Here is an 18,052-nt window from a genome sequence, read left to right on the forward strand (position 1 = left end):
TATCTATAGCTATAAATCTGGTAAATTTGGATCGGAAACTATTTATTGGTCATCTTTCAAGTCAGAATCATACACAATTTGATAGATAAGTACATAAATTCATCGATGTCAGCGACTTTTGTGAAGAAAAGTACTTTAAAATCGAAAAAAAAGAAAGATGCTGTAGACGACGAAATATTTCGACGGATCCGCAAAATGTCGGGAGCCCTTCTTTCATGGTGAGCAATTCTCTACGAAATCGGCCGATTTCAATCATTTTTATTTTTTGTGTTTTTTAACGGGCTCAAACTTTGTGGGGTCCTTCCCTATCACCAAAGAAGCCATTTTGTGTCATTGGTTCAGCCATACAAATCTCCATACAATTTTGGAAGCTGTTCATACAAAAATGGTACGTTAATATTCGAAAATCTGTAACTTTTCAAGGATTTTTATTGATTGATTTGGTGTCTTCGGCAAAGTTGTAGATATTAATGAGGACTATTCAGAAAAGGGACCATCCATAAACCACGTGGACACTTAAGGGGGGGGGGGGGGGTATGGCGATTGTTCACGTTCCATACAAAAAAGTTTTTTTTATGTATGGACAATTGTCCACGAGGGGGGGGGGGTTAAGAATCCCAAAAAAAGTGTCCACGTGGTTTATGGATGGTCCCAAAAAGGTGCACAGAAGAAAATGCCGATTTTTTTATTCACTTCTTTTCATAAAAAATAAATTTCTCAATATCCGCATTTTTTAATACCAATTTTCTCAGTTAGTTTAAGGTGAAATGCAATTTGTTTGGTTTAAGAAAAAACAATCTTTATTGGATTCATCAAAATCTACAAAAAGTATTGAGTCATATTGTATTCCGAGATCGATTTTTTTTCCTTGTTATTTTGTTAAATCGAATGATCTGTTTAAGTCAAAAATGCATCCTCTTACTATAAAAACTTTGCAGTAGCAGCACTACAAGCAGCATTAGTAGTCTCACAAGTGTACGAGCAGTGGACTTGACCACGGGGAAGGTGCAAATAATTGCTACTGACAGGCAGCTGTGACTCCGTCGTTGGCGTCGTCGTCGCTTGTAAACTCAGACGAATGTTAAGGTCATGGAGACGCATGGTGTTTGTTGTTTGCACGCGTTTCATTGTTTTGGTCGTCACGTGTTTTGACGGCTGCGGCTGTTTTGGATTTCGAACAAGAAGATTCTCGCCAAATTGTTGGGGACACATTTTCCCTCCCCGAAGGAGCGAGAAACATTTCTTCACGCTCTAAATACCGCAATAAATTGCTCCAAACATGCCCGCCGCCAAGACCTTGATCTGTCGGCCATTATTGGCGAGAGGGGTTTGTGTGTTGACTACTATAGTTTAGATACAAACCACTAAGCGACAGAAAATGCTAAAGACCACGTTGGAAGACCACGACCGCTTCAATGGCGAGTCTGTCTGGGTTGCCATTGAGGACGATATTTAATGACCGAATAAATCAAATCAATTAGGAAGCATTAAAATAGAAAATTTACGACAGAATAGGCTAGCCGGAGATGTAAAATGGTAGGAGTACACAATAATTTGGTGCTGTTGGGGTTGTAAGAGAATAAATCTAGAGGAGGATCGATTTGGATACAAAGAGTCATATGAAATTCATAGATTTAAATTCAATCGTGGAATGAGGTTCCATAAATATTTTGTTGGTTCTATTTAGTTTATGAGGAAGCTTAAGAATCATTTCAACAAAGTTTCATTCATATTATAAAATCACAGCTTGAAGACCCATTTTCCTATTTTATTTCATTCCCAATTCACAGCAGATTATTTGCAAAATATACCCCGTTCGCCACCCCCAACCATTGGAAGTATTTCGTAAATATTTCATTTCTAATTTTAGTTGACAGTATGCCAAACACATCTCACATTAGTTTGAACGTACAAATCCACCCTCTCCGGGGGTAATGCCTCTTCTGGTCATTTCTCGAAGACGACGTCTTGTCTGGTCCAGGTTAATTTTTCAACCCGACACGGCACTCCTGGCTCTGAATTATGACAGCGCAAAGGACGATTAATACGAAATATTAGCACGATGGAACCGCAACGGAAGCTCCGGAAATTATTCTGTTCCCAAAGTTAATGGCGATCGTCCGTAGTTCACGAGCCGTAAATGATGGCCGCCATTACGATCGGGCTCGGAATGCACCTCTGCCGTAAAGAATATTTTACGACCCTAAACGGATTAAACACGGGCATTTCTTTGCTGCTGCTGCTCCTACGACCATCTGTGCAGCGCCGTGCATCTAAGATGTGGGGATGAATTTAATGGGCCATTACCACGACAGGCGACAACTGCTCTAAATTTCGCAAATTTTGGGATGGATTTGAAGTTTTTCGTCATTTTGGTTATGTCTGTGACATACACCTTCGAAAACTTGAATATTAAAGTGATTTTTTTTAATTATGCGTTTTTGTAGAACACTTTTTTTTAATTGTACAACTAAAAAAATAAAACGCAATATTTCGTCTTGAGCAAGGAGACACAGATGAGCACACTTTGGGCCCATTTCAACTATTTTTGCACATAAATTTGGCCATCCATCACGATTGCCGACTCAGCTGCCAGACAACTAACAAGGGAATGCTGTCCTGGGAGATTTCATGCCTTGTATATACCTACAGTGGCTGGTTTTTAAACATTTTGCAAAAACACGTGCAAGCCAGACAGATGTCTTCATATGAAGAAAACTTTTGACGAATTGATGACAGTTATTTTTAGTATGATAGGTTTTGTTTTTCTTAAATAAAGAACCTCTTATTTCATAGCTTAATATTTTTTTGAAAATCTAATTTATTTTTGCTAGTTTGTTTGTAATTAGAAAAAAAAAACCATTACCAAGAAAACAACAAACGATCACACCACCAAGTGTCTCAAAATACGGAAGACAGACACTTTTTTTGTTCTCCTCGAAAAACGTCTGTATTATGTAATGCATTGTTATGAATTAGATACCACGTTCGCGTCCCATCTTTTGCGTCTGAGCTTGAACGTAGTAAAAATACTATCGTTGAAATGTTGCGTTGTTTGGGATTAAAGAATCATTCACCGTTTTCGCTTTTCGAAGGAAAAAGAAAAGATAACAAAATAGTAGTTTATGCAACAAGTTGCAAAAATGGGATTTTTTCAGTACGAGTCGTACATTTATCCAATGAGGTTCACCGAGTTGGATAAATACGAAGAGTGCTGAAAAAATCATGTTTTGCAACGAGTTCCATACAATATTTTTTGCAATTCCAAAAAACACTCATTGAGTGAAATTTTAAGTCAATTTTTCAAGCACTTTGTCAACAAATCGTTCAAATCAAAAAAATGTTGAAAAGTGTTACTTTTCGAAACAAGTGCTGAAAAGTTCAACTTTTTAGCACCCATTTCAGTGCCGAAAAGTAGAACTTTTCAGCATTTATTTTGAAAAGTGTCGCTATTCGATTCTGTTATTTTTGGTACAGAAAAGTAGGCTATTTCGTCGTTCAAGAATGACAGGAAAAGTAAGTAGTTTCACGACGGAATTGCAAAAATGAGAATTACGTACTACGCTAAAACCAGGTTTTGATAATTTTCACGTTTAATAAAAAATAGCTTTTTTCATACATTTTTAAAGAAAATACAGTCAACTTAAAATTAGTAGAGCTTAGTTCTGAGAATAATTAAATTGAACGAATTTCATCTAAACTTTCGAATCATTTGCTACAAAAAGAGATAAATCAAAGTTAACTCGGTTAACTCATTCCTGAGTAGGTTTACCCAAGACGAATTCTGATTGAAAATAACTCTGAAATGAGTTATGCAAGATGGTTGACTAGAAAAAAAAACATCAAAACAAATTAATTCCGTTCCATACAATAAAACTTGCGGTATGCTTCGTGTAAACAACATGGTTTGATTCGTGTGGTTTAACCTGAACAGCTGACCAACCCAAAACTACCCATTAATTTGTCACAACAGTTTCAACAATAACAAACCCCAAATTCCCCACAACCCCCCATATCATACCGAAGAAGAGCAGATTTCTTCCGCCGGTATCAACGTTGTAATAGGTTCACATTTTTGTCGTAATGCCCACCTTGAACCCGACCATGTCTCAGTTCAAACAACTGTTCCGAGCGAGTTTCCCGGCTGTTGAAGCGCTGCCAAGTCACTATTTTAATCCACCATCAGCCGTATTGTTTACACACGTTTATGGTTTGATGTCCTATGTTGGCCTCATAGTTTATTCGCTAATTCGAATTTTACAAATTCGACTGTATTATTCATAAGCTTAAAAACTACTGTTAAATGAGTGGTGTTTATATTTCAATGCAGTTGTTCCAAGAATCCTTAAAACGTGGCTATTCATATGACTGCATATGAATTCGATTAACGATTTTGTCGAATTAGCGAATTTCTTCTGTAGTTATAATAGGACGACACGTTTTGCCTTCTTCACTGAGGTAAGGCTATAATCCTGCTCGAAAAATGAACTTTTGAAAAACAGCTCAAAGACCTATATTCATGTAAACCTATCGGTTACTCTGTGGTTTAATTCTCGTTTTGACAAAGATCTTTTAGAGAAATCTTGCTATCTGTTGACTATTTTAGTCAACTACTGTAATCAGGGGTGACATTGGGTCTGGAGGGTGGAATGGGTTCATACAAATTTCAGCTTTTTTGTATGACCCAATATCACCCCCATGCAGACCCAATGTCAAATTAAAAACATTAAAGTTCACTAAAACTGCTGTCCATATCCAGACTGTAGTCCCAATTCGCCCCAGTTGATGGTATATCATCCAAAAATTGTGAATTTAACCATTCGGTCAAATATCACAGCCATCAACCTGATTAACGCCGATGACGGCGCCAAGAGCTGAAGATCTTCCGAGGAAAGGTTTCCCTGGGTGGAGGGGAAAGGGTTGCCAAAATCATCCCAAACTCGCGATCTTTGGCCCGCGCGATTCGAGTCGGCTAGTTTTTCGAGGTCTTTTCCCTGATGCTGCAAACGGTCGCAGCTTATTTAAAACATCTGATTTTCGCTTCTGGGTGAGAGGGGCGTTCTTTCGCGCAGTCGGTGAGTAATTTATTCACTCTACTTCGCTGCCCGGCTGTTGGCTTTTGTCTGTTTGATGAGAGCAGAGTTGTTGTTTTTGTTAGTTTTTTGCAGTTGCCTGGGTCGGAAAAACGACCGTTGATGGAAAACGATGGCAAAACGACGCAAAATATTTGGCTTTATTTGTATTTACGTTTGTAGCTCGATGTTTTCAAATGAATTCTTATTTTTGTTTAGATCTGGGACACTTGTCGTTCTTTAGAACTAGGCTTCTACGTATAACTGATGCACCAAAGGTCCCATGGAACTTTTCAAATCCTAAGTAATATCGAAATATAATTTTTGCAATTCCGTCGTGAAACTATTTACTTTTCCTGTCATTCTTGAACGACGAAATAGCCTACTTTTCTGTACCAAAAATAACAGAATCGAATAGCAACACTTTTCAGCACTTGTTTTGAAAAGTAAAACTTTTCAACATTTTTTGATTTAAACGATTTATTGACAAAATACATGAAAATTTGACTTAAAATTTCACTCAGTGTGTGTTTTTTGGAATTGCAAAAAATGTTGTATGGAACTCGTTGCAAAACTTGATTTTTTCAGCACTCTTCGTATTTATCCAACTCGGTGAACCTCGTTGGATAAATGTACGACTCGTGCTGAAAAAATCCTCTTTTTGCAACTTGTTGCATAAACTACTATTAAAGCTTTCCCTAAATCAAAAAGTTTTCAAATTACTAAAATCAAAACGCATCTGAGTTTCAATTGTTAAAGACAAACCATTTTTTTAAAATGAGCAATGATAGAACGCGTTGTTCTAGATAAGAAACATCTGATATCGAATTAAAAAACAAGCCCTATTTATTAAAATGTCTAGAATAAATGTTAATTCTAAAATTACGAAATTCTTTGTTTAAAAAGCTGAAAAAGTTTCAGAACAGTTTTACTTTTTAGCATTAAAAATCGAACATACTTCCTATGAGGTTAACCGGGGTGATAGGGTTTTAATTTATTTTTGGAATATTTTCCAACTGGTAAGGGTTTTCTCAAGACTATTATTTTAAAAAAAAATGTACTAGGGTAGACCAGTGGAGGGCCTCGTGGCGCGGTGGTTAGCGGCTTCGGCTTCTGATCCCTAAGTTGCTATACATAGAAAAAAAAGTTGAATTTTGGAATGTTGAAAATTTGGTAGGTTGAATATTACCTCTTTTTTGAGTAATACTACAGAATAAAAATGTGCAAAAATGTGAATCTGACGAATATTCATCAAAAACTGATGAAAATTCATCCTTTTCTGAGGGAAAATTAATCATTTTTGACACATAATTAATTATTTTTTTGACACAAAATCTGTCACCATTTCCTGATGAATGCTACCATAATTTTTTTTTTCTGTGTGAGGCGCGAGTTCGATTCCCGCCGTATCCTCCTGGCCTTCTATCGGATGGAGAAGTAAAACGTCAGTCTATTTGCGTAAAAGAGGTTTTGGGTGACTCACTACACATAACCTTAGGACGTCTAGAAATGAGCAGAAACTTGCAACAGAGACCACAAAAGACCCGGGGGTCGTTAAAGTGGATGGCTTTGCTTTTTTTACTAGGGTAGACCGAACAAGGTTCATGTACTGTTTTTGAAAAAAAGTTTTTTCAATAGTGTTTAAAAAAAATAGTTGCGTTGAAAATTCTTATTTTCAATACCGGGGAGTCTTTGATAGTCATAGTTTTTGTTGTTAAAATCAGATTAAAGGTGTTAAATTTTATTTTTGTGTCGAATGTACCATTTAATGTACCTTTTTATCAAAATACATATTAATTTTAGGTGAAATTGTTAAAAAGTCAGAATTTTGCATGAAATTTGTTAAAAATAGGTTTGTTTATAAAATTATCGATTCATACAGCATTTTAAACTGAATTCGAAGCACGAATCAAAAAAATTCACATTTTTTATAAAATTTGTTCTACTGCAAATACGTTTAAATTTGGAAATTATATTTTTGCAATTCCGCTGTGAAACTGTCAACTTTTCCTGTCCTTCTGAAGAAATGAAACGGCCTACTTTTTCCTACCAAAAATAACAGAATCGAATAGCAACACTTTTCAAAATAAATGCTGAAAAGTTCTACTTTTCAGCACTGAAATGAGAGCTGAAAAGTTGAACTTTTCCGCACTTGTTTCGAAAAGTAAAACTTTTCAACATTTTTTTTATTTAAACGATTTATTGGAAAAATACATGAACATTTTACTTAAAATTTCACTTAATGGGTGTTTTTCGGAATTGCAAAAAATATTGTATGGAACTCGATGCAAAACTTGATTTTTTCAACACTCGTCGTATTTATCCAACTCGGTGAACCTCGTTGGATAAATGTACGACTCGTGCTGAAAAAATCCTCTTTTTGCAACTTGTTGCATAAACTACTATTAAGTATGTTTCAAAAACACACAACTTTCATTATTTACTAACTTCGTTTACCTTCTCCTAGTGGAAAATTGTTCGAAGAATCCGAAAATGCATTCCGTTTTAAGATTTGAAATCATGTTCATTGAGAAAACCATGACACTTTGAGAATATGAAAAAACGAAACTATTGGCACTACGCCCCCCGGGGCATGGCCTTCCTCTAACGTGGGATTTCTGCTCCAGCGCCTCTGACGAGACAGGAGAAACCGGGACCGACGTTTTACTTCACCATCCGATAGAAGCTCAGTGGATAAGGCGGGAATCGAACCCGCGTCTCATAGCATCATCGGGATCGGCAGCCGAAGCCGCTACCCCTGCGCCACGAGACCCACGAATATGAAAATAATGCTAATCATCAACGTTTTCTTAATTTTAATTAACAAACTTTTTAAACTTTGGGTAATCCTCCGTCAACTCTTAGTTATTCGTGAAATTTTGTCTTAAGGGGTAACTTTTGTCCCTGATCACGAATCCGAGGTCCGTATTTTGATATCTCGTGATGGAGGGGCGGTACGACCCCTTTCATTTTTGAGCATGCGTAAAAAGAGGTGTTTTCAATAATTTTCAGCCTGAAACAGTGATAAGATAGAAATTTGGTGTCAAAGGGACTTTTATTTAAAAATTCGAAAAAAAGGTATTTTCATTCGAAAAGTTCATTAACATTCCAAGGAGCGGCCGTGGCTGACTGGTTACGGTGTTCGCTTTGAAAGCGAATGGTTCTGGGTTCGATGCCCATCTGCTCCCAACGAGAAAGATTAGAACACAGAAATTATAAATGTTGAATATGAACGAAAAATCAAAGTCGCTGGAGGCGGGGTTCGATCCCCCGTCCTTTAGGTTGGTAAGCAAAAATGCTAACCACTAGGCCATAACGACTTGGTGAACTTGGACTGGAATTAGGAATACTGTTACAGAGAGCGAGTTGTGGCGCTATAACCACGGCAAATAGTGTCCAGGACATTCGTGGAAATACAATGTCCCATCCCAGAGGGTCCCGGAGTACCAAACCTTCTTAGCATGGTGCTCCCAACGAATACAACCAAAATCTCGGAGCGTATGGTGGTGTGTCCCCACGCTTCTTCCTCCCCTGTCGATTCAGAATTGTGTTGTTGTTCGAACACTCAGTGCTCAAACTCAACCCAATTACGAATCATCTCTGCGATACGGCTTTACGCAGTAGGCCTGGCCGCTTTAACGCTTGTGATGTTTCAATGCATTCCGATGCAATGGCGCACTACAAATGTTAATAAATGACAAGAAGAGAGCTAGGCGTCATCTAACCTAAGGCACTCTCCAGGATCCCTTCGAAAGATTGGCTGCGCTAGGGTCTGATTAGATTAGATTAGATTAGAAGTTCATTAACATTCCAACGCCCAAGGCTCCAAAAAAGTTGGAACGCTAACTTCAACTCGTTGGTTCTCGGGCATAACTCAACCAATCAAGACGATTCTTTTTTCCTGTGATTTGTTAGGATGTCTAGATGATTCTAAAATTTTGCAGAACTTAATTTGATCAAATCTGTAATTTTTGCAATCAAAAACATCGTTCCAACTTTTTTTTTCGCCTGTAAAAAAAATTCGCCCAAAATTCCGCGGAAGCAGTCATTTAAAAAAAAGGTTGAACGATATTTTTGGTCGCAGAAATTACAGATTCGTTCACGCAAAGTTAAAGAACGAGAGGATAGTCCTCACGAAAAGAAACGTGAGGAAAGTGCTATTTTGCGAGAGTATAGTCCTCTCGCGTGTTCATTCGTTCATTGGAACAGTTCATCCTATTGAGTGGCTTATATGGACAAATGACCGCCACTTAGTCACCGAACCATGGTGGCCCATACGGCAAAGGCACGCTTCAATATGCCGAAGGTCTTAAGTTCGAGTCTCGGTACCGGTACTTTTATTTTTTGATAGATGAACTTTTTTTGAAGATGAACCCATGAGTAAAGTACTCTCGGTAATTTCGGGATTTATCCTCTCAGTCCGCACACAGTACCATTTTACTACCGAATCGTGCTCTTTATCCTCTCGTATGCCGATGTCCAGTTCTGGGTGTTAAAATCAAGTTCTGCAAAATTTTAGGATCATCTAGACATTCTTACAAATCACTAGAAACAAGAATGGTCTCAATTGGTTGAGTAATGCCCGAGAACCAGCGAGTTGAAGTTACCGTTCCACCTTTTTGGAAGGCTTGGGCGTCCGTGTAAGTTGGACATGCGTTGGGCGTTCCAGTGTTAAATTTCCCTTAAAATGACATGTTCCAAAAAAATTAACAGTCAAGTAACGAAAAATGGGAGAGTTTTAAAAACTTTTTAAGTGTTTTTTTTTCGATGAAATCCCTTTTTTTGGAATTCTGATTACGCCATCAAATCGGGCGTTTAATTTTACATAAAGCCCCTTTGACACCAAACTTCTATCTCATCACCGTTTCAGACTGCAAATTATTGAGCAATTCCAGCCCAAAACAGGAATTTTTCAGGTACTTTTTTCTCGACCCTCTCCAATTTCAATGAAACTTTGTAGACATGTTATCCTACGCTTATATAAGCCATTTTTGTGTATATGGAGCCAGTTCCACACGATAATGACATTTGAGAAGGGCGTAAGTGTTTTAAATATTTTTGTAATTCGGAATTTAAATATTTCTGTATCTCGAAGCCGTTGATGCTCAAAGCATCAATTTGAAATGCAAGTTTATGTTGGAATTAATCTAATAACATAGTTTTGCCAATTATTATACAATTATTATTAAAAATGTTAAGTTTCTAAATTGTGAATTTTAATCCTTTTTCATTTGAGTTTTGTGTGAATAAATGAATAGTTCTGAATGGAGCCGTGTGTAAATTTGCGTACAATATTTGATAGAAAAAAAACCATCCCTCCCACAATGAATTTGATTTACTTCGCAACATCAGGAAACAGTCGACTTCATTCAACGCCCCGTCGCGTCGTGTCAGCTCTGGTGCGTCCCGGAATAAATCTGCTTTTTTTTTGCTGTTGGTCCGCCGCTGGCAGCCGGCCATCGTCGTTGGATGTAATAATTTAGGAAATTTAACAACAACAACGACTTTCATTCAACTTGAACGTGAAATTTCGTCCTGCCTGCCAGGCTGTTGCACTTTGCCGTATGTCGCCGAACTTTAACAAATTTTCAGGTGCAAGGTGGCCACGCATGAAAGGCCGTCGCGACGCGCCGACGTCGTGTGCAAAGACAACGTCGAACGGTGGGTCGGAATAAGGGTTTTTAAGTGAAAATATGTTTAGGAGATATAATATTTAGGTTTAAGTTTGTTATCTGAATAATTTAATTTGATTTTATTCGAAATTTTCCAATTCTTGGAGCGTCGTTTTTAGACGGTTAACCGCGGTTCTATGTCACTTAGTCGTCGCGACGCCAAAAGACGTCGCCGCCGAAAGCTGCCAGAAGCATTTTGATGACTAATAGACGCTAATTACTCGTAAAATAACATCGTCAGCATCAGGTGCCGATGCGGCAAGACGGTCCACTAACGGTCGTCGTTCGGAGCGTTCAAGAAAACTGTCATTAATTAAGTAAATACTGCACCCAGCCCATTACTGTGGCGGGAAGATGCTTAGAACCTATAGGCTTAGCGTATAGGTTTAACGGTTTTTGGCACCAATATCGGAAATGATCGAGTGGAGTTCACGAACCAGTGTACGGATATAGAACCAATCGTGGAGTTTGTTTTTTTGGGAGGTGATTGAGAGGTACATTGAATGCGATTATTTTTGAAGGTCAGCCAATTGGAATGGAATGATCGATTAAACACGTTGAAGTTATTGGTGGAAATGCCTTTGAGTTGCTCTAATGGAATGCGACAAATAAGGTGATATTTTCTGAGTTGATGTTCTGTATAATTAATCAAAACATGTCTTAAAAATATCATCCACCCCCATGCAAAAATCTTGTCACATGATTATACCTGAAAATCCTATCAATCATGAGGCTAATCATGATTGATAGGATTTTCAGGCAGAGGTATCATCTTTCAAATGTTGCTACTCTCGGAGGAATATCTTTCTTGATTCATTAAGAAAAATCTTAAATTTAACAAGTAAGTCTGATAAAATAGACCAATTTACCACCAATTCAATGCAATTGCTTTGGAATTTGACGTGACGGCTCGGCCAATCGGCGCGCGATTCGAAGCGCCAAATTTACCCAATTTGCGCTGGAAATCGAGCCGTAACAAGTAATTTAGAGCTTAATTGTGCGCGAGTGGTTGAAACTCTTGCAGGTAGACTGACATCCCAACAAGTCGTGATTTGTTTGAAATTCTGAGATGTAAAAATTTGAAAAAAATTCTCTCTATAAAATTTAAATTAGTTCTAAAAATAAAATAATTAAAATTCTTAATAATAATCATAATTATAAAACACAAAAAGATTCAGCAAGGTTTATTTGCAAAGCTATCAAACACGTGGCCACCACATCGATTGGAGGATAAACAAATTAAAATTTAAAATCGACGTTAAATCCCGTCCAAACATAGGATACACGATCACGATCCATTCACAAGAAAGTAAATCGCTCTCGAGCCGCCAACATACGTTCGTCAACACTTGAGAAGTGTGTGGTCTATTGATCAACTGCTGCTCCTCCTCTGCCTGGCTCCTTGAACTTTTCGGTTCTGTTTACAGTTCGATCCAACCACTTTATGGAGTCGCCTACGAGATCTCCGCGGGGATTGATCGTATCGGTAAACATTGTTCAGGTCAAGAGACTTTGTTGGGAGGAGGCTATCTAAAGCTATAATTATATTTTTTCAAATAAATATTCAATTGTTTTTCATATTACAATTATAAAAAAGTAATTCAATATTCTTCAATAAAGTTTGAATTAATATGTAAAGTCAACAGCAGTTTTCATGATTTTTTAGGCAATTTTTGAATTTTGTGAATCGAATACTGTTCCTTGAAGTATTTTGAGCTTCTTTGTTAAACAATACACTCAGACCCCGATGGTTTGACGCCAACTGTTGTCAAACGAACGGGGTCACTTTTTAGCTTGACACCCCTTTTACACGGAGTTCACACACACTATCAAACGTTTGTTCTGATAGTGTGCGTGAGCGCCGTGTAAAAAGTGACAGTTCGTCACTTTTTAGTTTGGCTTTGACCAACAAACGGGGTACAAACTAAAAAAGTGTCAAACGAAAAAGTGACCAACCACCGGGGATTGAGTGTACCAAATTGGCCAAAATATACCCACTGATACTTGATAATGATATTTGCGGTTGATTTATCGGGAAAAGACTGTTACGGGTTGAAGGTTGAATATTACCACTTTTATGATGTAATTTTACCTCAATTTAGACTGAAAAAGTGACATTACACCAGAAAAGAGGTAAAATTACACATTTCCAGAGGTAAAATTACACCTTTTTTCTGACATAAAAGATGTACCCCTTCCCAGATGTACCATTATTTGTTTTTCTGCGTATACGAAAAGATTTTTTCCAATGACTTCGAACTGGGGGTAATTAAGACACCTCGCTCATTTTCGAAGTTAATCTGCCATCAACTTAATTTAAAATAGTTCTAAAATAGTGGAATACTTTTTCATTATATAACGGATTTACAAAATATGTTGGGACCTGCACACCAATTTCTCATTACTGAATTCAGTAAAATTTACTGAAATCTGCACTACTGAAATTTTCAGTAAATGAAAACTTGCTGAAATTTCAGCAAACTTTGACAGCTCCATACAAATTTTTAACTGAAGTTCGGCGGAATACTAACTGAAAATTTCAGTAGTGCAGTTTTCAGTAAATATTAGCTGAAAACGAACATCAGAATTTGCTGTGTGGGTGCTGAAAAGACAAAATGCGTAACGTGATGTTTGAAAGCTCCCCACTGCTCCCCACTAATACATCTGCACTACAGATGTAAACATAAACAAAGTAGAAGGCTATGTTCAAGCTCAAGCGTGACATATTTTTTGCACCTAATGTGAATTGCTTTGAAATATTTTGGAACTCCAGATGTTAATGATTTCGCTGAAAAACAAAGTGCTTCGAACTTTTTATGTTCGTAGACATACGATGGGCGGCCAAAAGAGGCCTTTTTTGTTTTCCTCGTGATGAAAAATTGTTTCGGAAGTGGGTGGAATTTTGTGAGTCAGAAAAGCCACCGAACATTTTCTGAAGATGCGTTGACTTCGATTACCTCAAAATTGCGACGCCATGGACTTTTTTTATTCCTGACAAAATAAATTAAAAATCGATCACAATACTTGCCACTTCTTGGTATCATTTTGCGAACAGTAAATTCCGTAGTAACATTTCAATAGGGCCAATACGGCGAATCTGCGTTTGTAAACAAGCAGTCTATCCCCCTCTTACTTGACGTGAACTGTCACTTGAGCAAAAGGGATAGACTGCTTGTTTAAAAATGCAGATTCGCTCTATTGAAATGTAACTACGGAATTGGTTCCGCTTTGACATTCCTAAATGACACCCAGATTGGGACCATCCACAAAACACGTGGACACTTTTTTGGAAATCGCATTCAGAATTCAAATGGATAGCGCCTGCTCCTGTTACGTCCAATCAAGCTCATAGGGTATTTTAACCATTAGTGGACCCCCTATAGAGCCGAAGCACATTTTTTACAAATTTTCAATATTTTAAGCACTTTTTCATAACCCTTTGAACAAAATAATGGAAACTGGAGTGTTTTGAACAATTTTGAGTATTTGTTTCATCAATTTTTTGTTTTTGAGCAGAAAAATAGCCATTTGAAAAAAAGTTTTTTTTTGCCTGTTATGGACCCCCTTTTCCTATAGTGGACCCGGGTCCATAATCCGATTGTAGACCCGGGTCCACTATAGGCAAACTGTTATTTTTATACCTAATTCAACCGATATTTGATGTTTTGATGCACTGTGTAGGTCTAATGATAGATATAATGAATAAAAGATGGATTTTGCTCACTTTTAATCATGAACAAATATGTTTTGTTAACAAATTTGGCTTTAAACAACAAAAAAACCTAACAGACATTTAAACACATTTATTTCCGAAAAAGATCAGAGAAAACGTTTCAAAAACAACTGTAAACATACAAATAATTTAAAAAAGTAATTTTGATGCAATTTTTTCCATATTAATTACATAAATGACTGACCGAAACTAACAATAGATTTGTTTACAGTTGCTGATAAAACCACGCATGTTTATTAAAAAAAATGTTTTGTTATTGATTATTATTATAAAATATCATTTCAAACTGCAACTATGATGCTTCAGTTAAGTACCATTAACTAATGTTTTGATTAATTATAAATTCTTTCGGCTTCATCATATTTTGTACTTTTAACATTAAAACAGCTATATTTATACTCATAATTGAAAAAAAAATATGCGTTTAGGTTGATTACAACAAGCATTTAATGAGAGAAACTTTTGCTTAAATACACAGTTTTCTTTATTTTTGTTAGTTTAATTAACAGGGGTCCACTTGGAAAAGTTTAGATTTTCGTTGTCCTATATTGGATCCCCCTAATTTTTGCTCGAAAATGAGCAGTTTTTCGCTTTATTTTAGTAAAGTTTCTCAAACTTACATTATTTCGACCTGCTGAAGTTGAATAATCAGTCAAAAAATGATTGAATAGTTAATTCAATCATTAAATATAAATGCAGTTTTGTTGTGAAAATGCTAGTGGCCATGAATGATTTCAGATGTCGAACTCAAAACACTTATTTTGGCTGAAAGGACACGTCAATGTCAGCCAACATTGTTTTAAATTATGCTGAACATAGACAAAAACACGCTTGAAATTGTGATTTTATTGATTTTTTCATCAAAAACACTAATGGATAACGTACCCTATTTGGAATTTGGGCTCAGTATGCTCACCGAAACAAACCCCTAAATGCCCGTCAAAAAGTCATTTTTGTTATAATCTAATACACAGAAAAAAAAATCATGGTTATATTGCATCTGTGAAGTGGTACATCTTATATGTCAGAAAAATAGTGTAATTTTACTTCTGGAAATGTGTAATTTTACCACTTTTCTGGTGTAATGTCACTTTTCAGTCTAAATTGAGGTAAAATTACATCATAAAAGAGGTAATATTGAACCTTCCAAAATCACAGCTTCCCAATTTACATTATTTTCACTGTGTACATACATATGTCAGAAATCGTTTGAACAATTGGATTAAACAATAATTTTCCATAAAATTGTTTCTCAATCAAAACATATCCATCTACACAGTTAAAATTAGTGTAAATTTGAAAGATGTAATTTTGGAAGGTTGAATATTACCTCTTCAATGTTATAATTTTACCTCAATCAGTACTGAAAAAGTGGCATTACACCAGAAAGTTATAAAATTACACGTTTTCAGAGGTAATATTACACATTTTTTCTGACATAAAAGATGCACCACTTCACAGATGTAATACTTTTTACTGTGTATAATGTCAGGTCAACCAAACTCCTTAAAAAAAATAACGCCAATGGCCAATATCCACTAAAACGATTTCAAATTTCCGAGTTACAGCAAAAAACTGTTGGATGGACAAAAAATTCTCACTAGATTATCTCCGGACTGGATGAACGGATTTTGACCGTATTAGTCTCATTCGATCCGTCTTGGGGTCCCATAGGTCTCTATTTAAAATCAGCAAGTTTAGGTAAGTACTTCAAAAGTAATGCTAAAAAAACGATTTTGGCGTAAGTTCGGAAAATTGTTAAAAGGGTGGTTTTTGCAAGAAAACCTATAACATTGAAAGAAATGTATCAAAGAGGCCTTTTCAATGAGCCTAAAACATTGATGATCTGACAACCTTATCAAAAGTTATTAGCACTTAAGTGTTATTTATACACTTTTTGGAGGCCGGATCTCAGATATTTCCATGAAAATGATGTCCGGGTCCCTTATGTGGCTCGTCGTTAGTTAATTAATTGAAAGATCTTTCAAATGAACCTAAACCCGGATCTCAGATACTTTGAGGAAAATGATGACCTTATGCGACCCGTCGTTAGTTAGATAATTGAAAGAACTTTCAAATGAGCCTATAACAACAAAGATCTGACATTCCTATCAAAAGTTATTAGCACTTAAGTGTTTTCATACAATGTGTAGAGGCTGGATATCGGATATTTGTATGAAGATGTTGTCCGGATCCGTTATGCTACTCATGATAAGTGGTAAGAATAACTGAGTTAAATTCATAGAACACTGAAAGAGCAGATCTTGCAATTTTGGATAAAATTACTTCATAAATGTGAGGAAGGCACAAATCACCTAAAGGTGGATTAAATAACGTTTTTTTACAAAACAACTCCCAAACCCATCAGTTTAATTACCTTGCGCCGGATAGTTTTCGTCGACCTTGATCATGATGACCTGGTGCGGCCAATGGCCGGTTCCGTCCGGTTAGCCCGTCACTTGTCTCGGCCTGCCTGCCGAGGTGTCTGCTGTCTTCTACACACACACACACTTTATGACGTTCCCGCAAGGATTTTTCCCAGCTGCCAGAAGGTCACTTTTCTCACTTCTCACAAACGACGCGTCGCGTTTTCCGAGGAGTTATTTTTTGTTTGCTTCTCTCGCATTTGTGGGGAACAATTTTGGCTTTCTTATTGGTATTTTTGTTTTCACTTTTGACGATTTCGTCTGCGGAACGGGTTGGTCATTGAGATTTCAGCGACGATTTTTCCGAGCTTCTTTGAAATTTGAATAAATCTCCACCGAACCGTGAAAATCGCGTCGAGTTTCACTTTTCTCCCCGCTCAGTACTGAATCCTTACGCAGCTGGTACTAGATTTATGGCACTACCAACTGGCTGGCTGGTTGGCTGAGCTACTAAATTACGGCTCAAGTACACCGGGGTTCACTTCACTTTCGTTTAGTTGTTTGAAAATTTCACTCGAAACCACTTCCGGTCGATCGATTTCCTGCCCCTTGCGTGATCAAATCACACGCAGCTATGAGTGATCTTGAGTTGCCGTCAACGAAACCGAAATGAAAATCAAAAGTTTTTCCGCGCACCGCACTTGAGGAAAATCTAACCAACGACCGTCGTGAAAATGCGTCCGTCGCGGAAAGTGCGCAAAAGCGAATTGAGAAACGGTGGCGATTTTTGGCGAACGGCCGCCGCCACAGCCGCTCGGAAAGAAAGTGGATTTCGCCCAAGATTTTGCTGATGAGTTGAGAGCATTTTTTGAGAGAATTTTCGCCAAGTTTTGCGGGGTTTTTCTCGACGCTCGCGTAGGGAAAGAGTGGATTTTCTTGCGCAAACCTATGTTTTTGTTGATGGTTAGGAGCGATGACATCGAGTAGAATGGGTGGAAATCAGCTTGGGTTTATTTGCATTTTTTGGTGTGTTTTTTAAAATTGATTTTTTAAATTATCAAATAAAAATATACATTTAAAAAAGAAATACTGATGTTATTCGACCATTGTGATACAGCTCAGACTCGATTATTCGAAGTCCTCTGGAAAAATTACTCCGGAATCTCAAAATCGCAGTTTAAAACAAGTTGCAAAATGATTATTTTTTTA

General features: G+C 37.0%; 1 protein-coding gene across 1 annotated transcript in view; it reads right to left on the bottom strand.

Moving 5' to 3' along the window:
• The window catches only part of LOC120418481 (myosin light chain kinase, smooth muscle-like), a 34,752-nt gene extending 17,118 nt beyond the window's left edge, over window positions 1–17,634 (bottom strand). The window contains exon 1 of the mRNA XM_039580920.2: window positions 16,855–17,634. Within this exon, the coding sequence (XP_039436854.1) occupies window positions 16,855–16,888 (34 nt within the window). The 5' untranslated portion in view covers window positions 16,889–17,634. The remainder of the gene's footprint in view (window positions 1–16,854) is intronic.
• Between the last annotated feature and the right edge of the window lie 418 nt (window positions 17,635–18,052).

The sequence above is a fragment of the Culex pipiens genome, chromosome 3 (genome assembly GCF_016801865.2).
Source record: "Culex pipiens pallens isolate TS chromosome 3, TS_CPP_V2, whole genome shotgun sequence".
Classification (NCBI taxonomy): domain Eukaryota; kingdom Metazoa; phylum Arthropoda; class Insecta; order Diptera; family Culicidae; genus Culex; species Culex pipiens.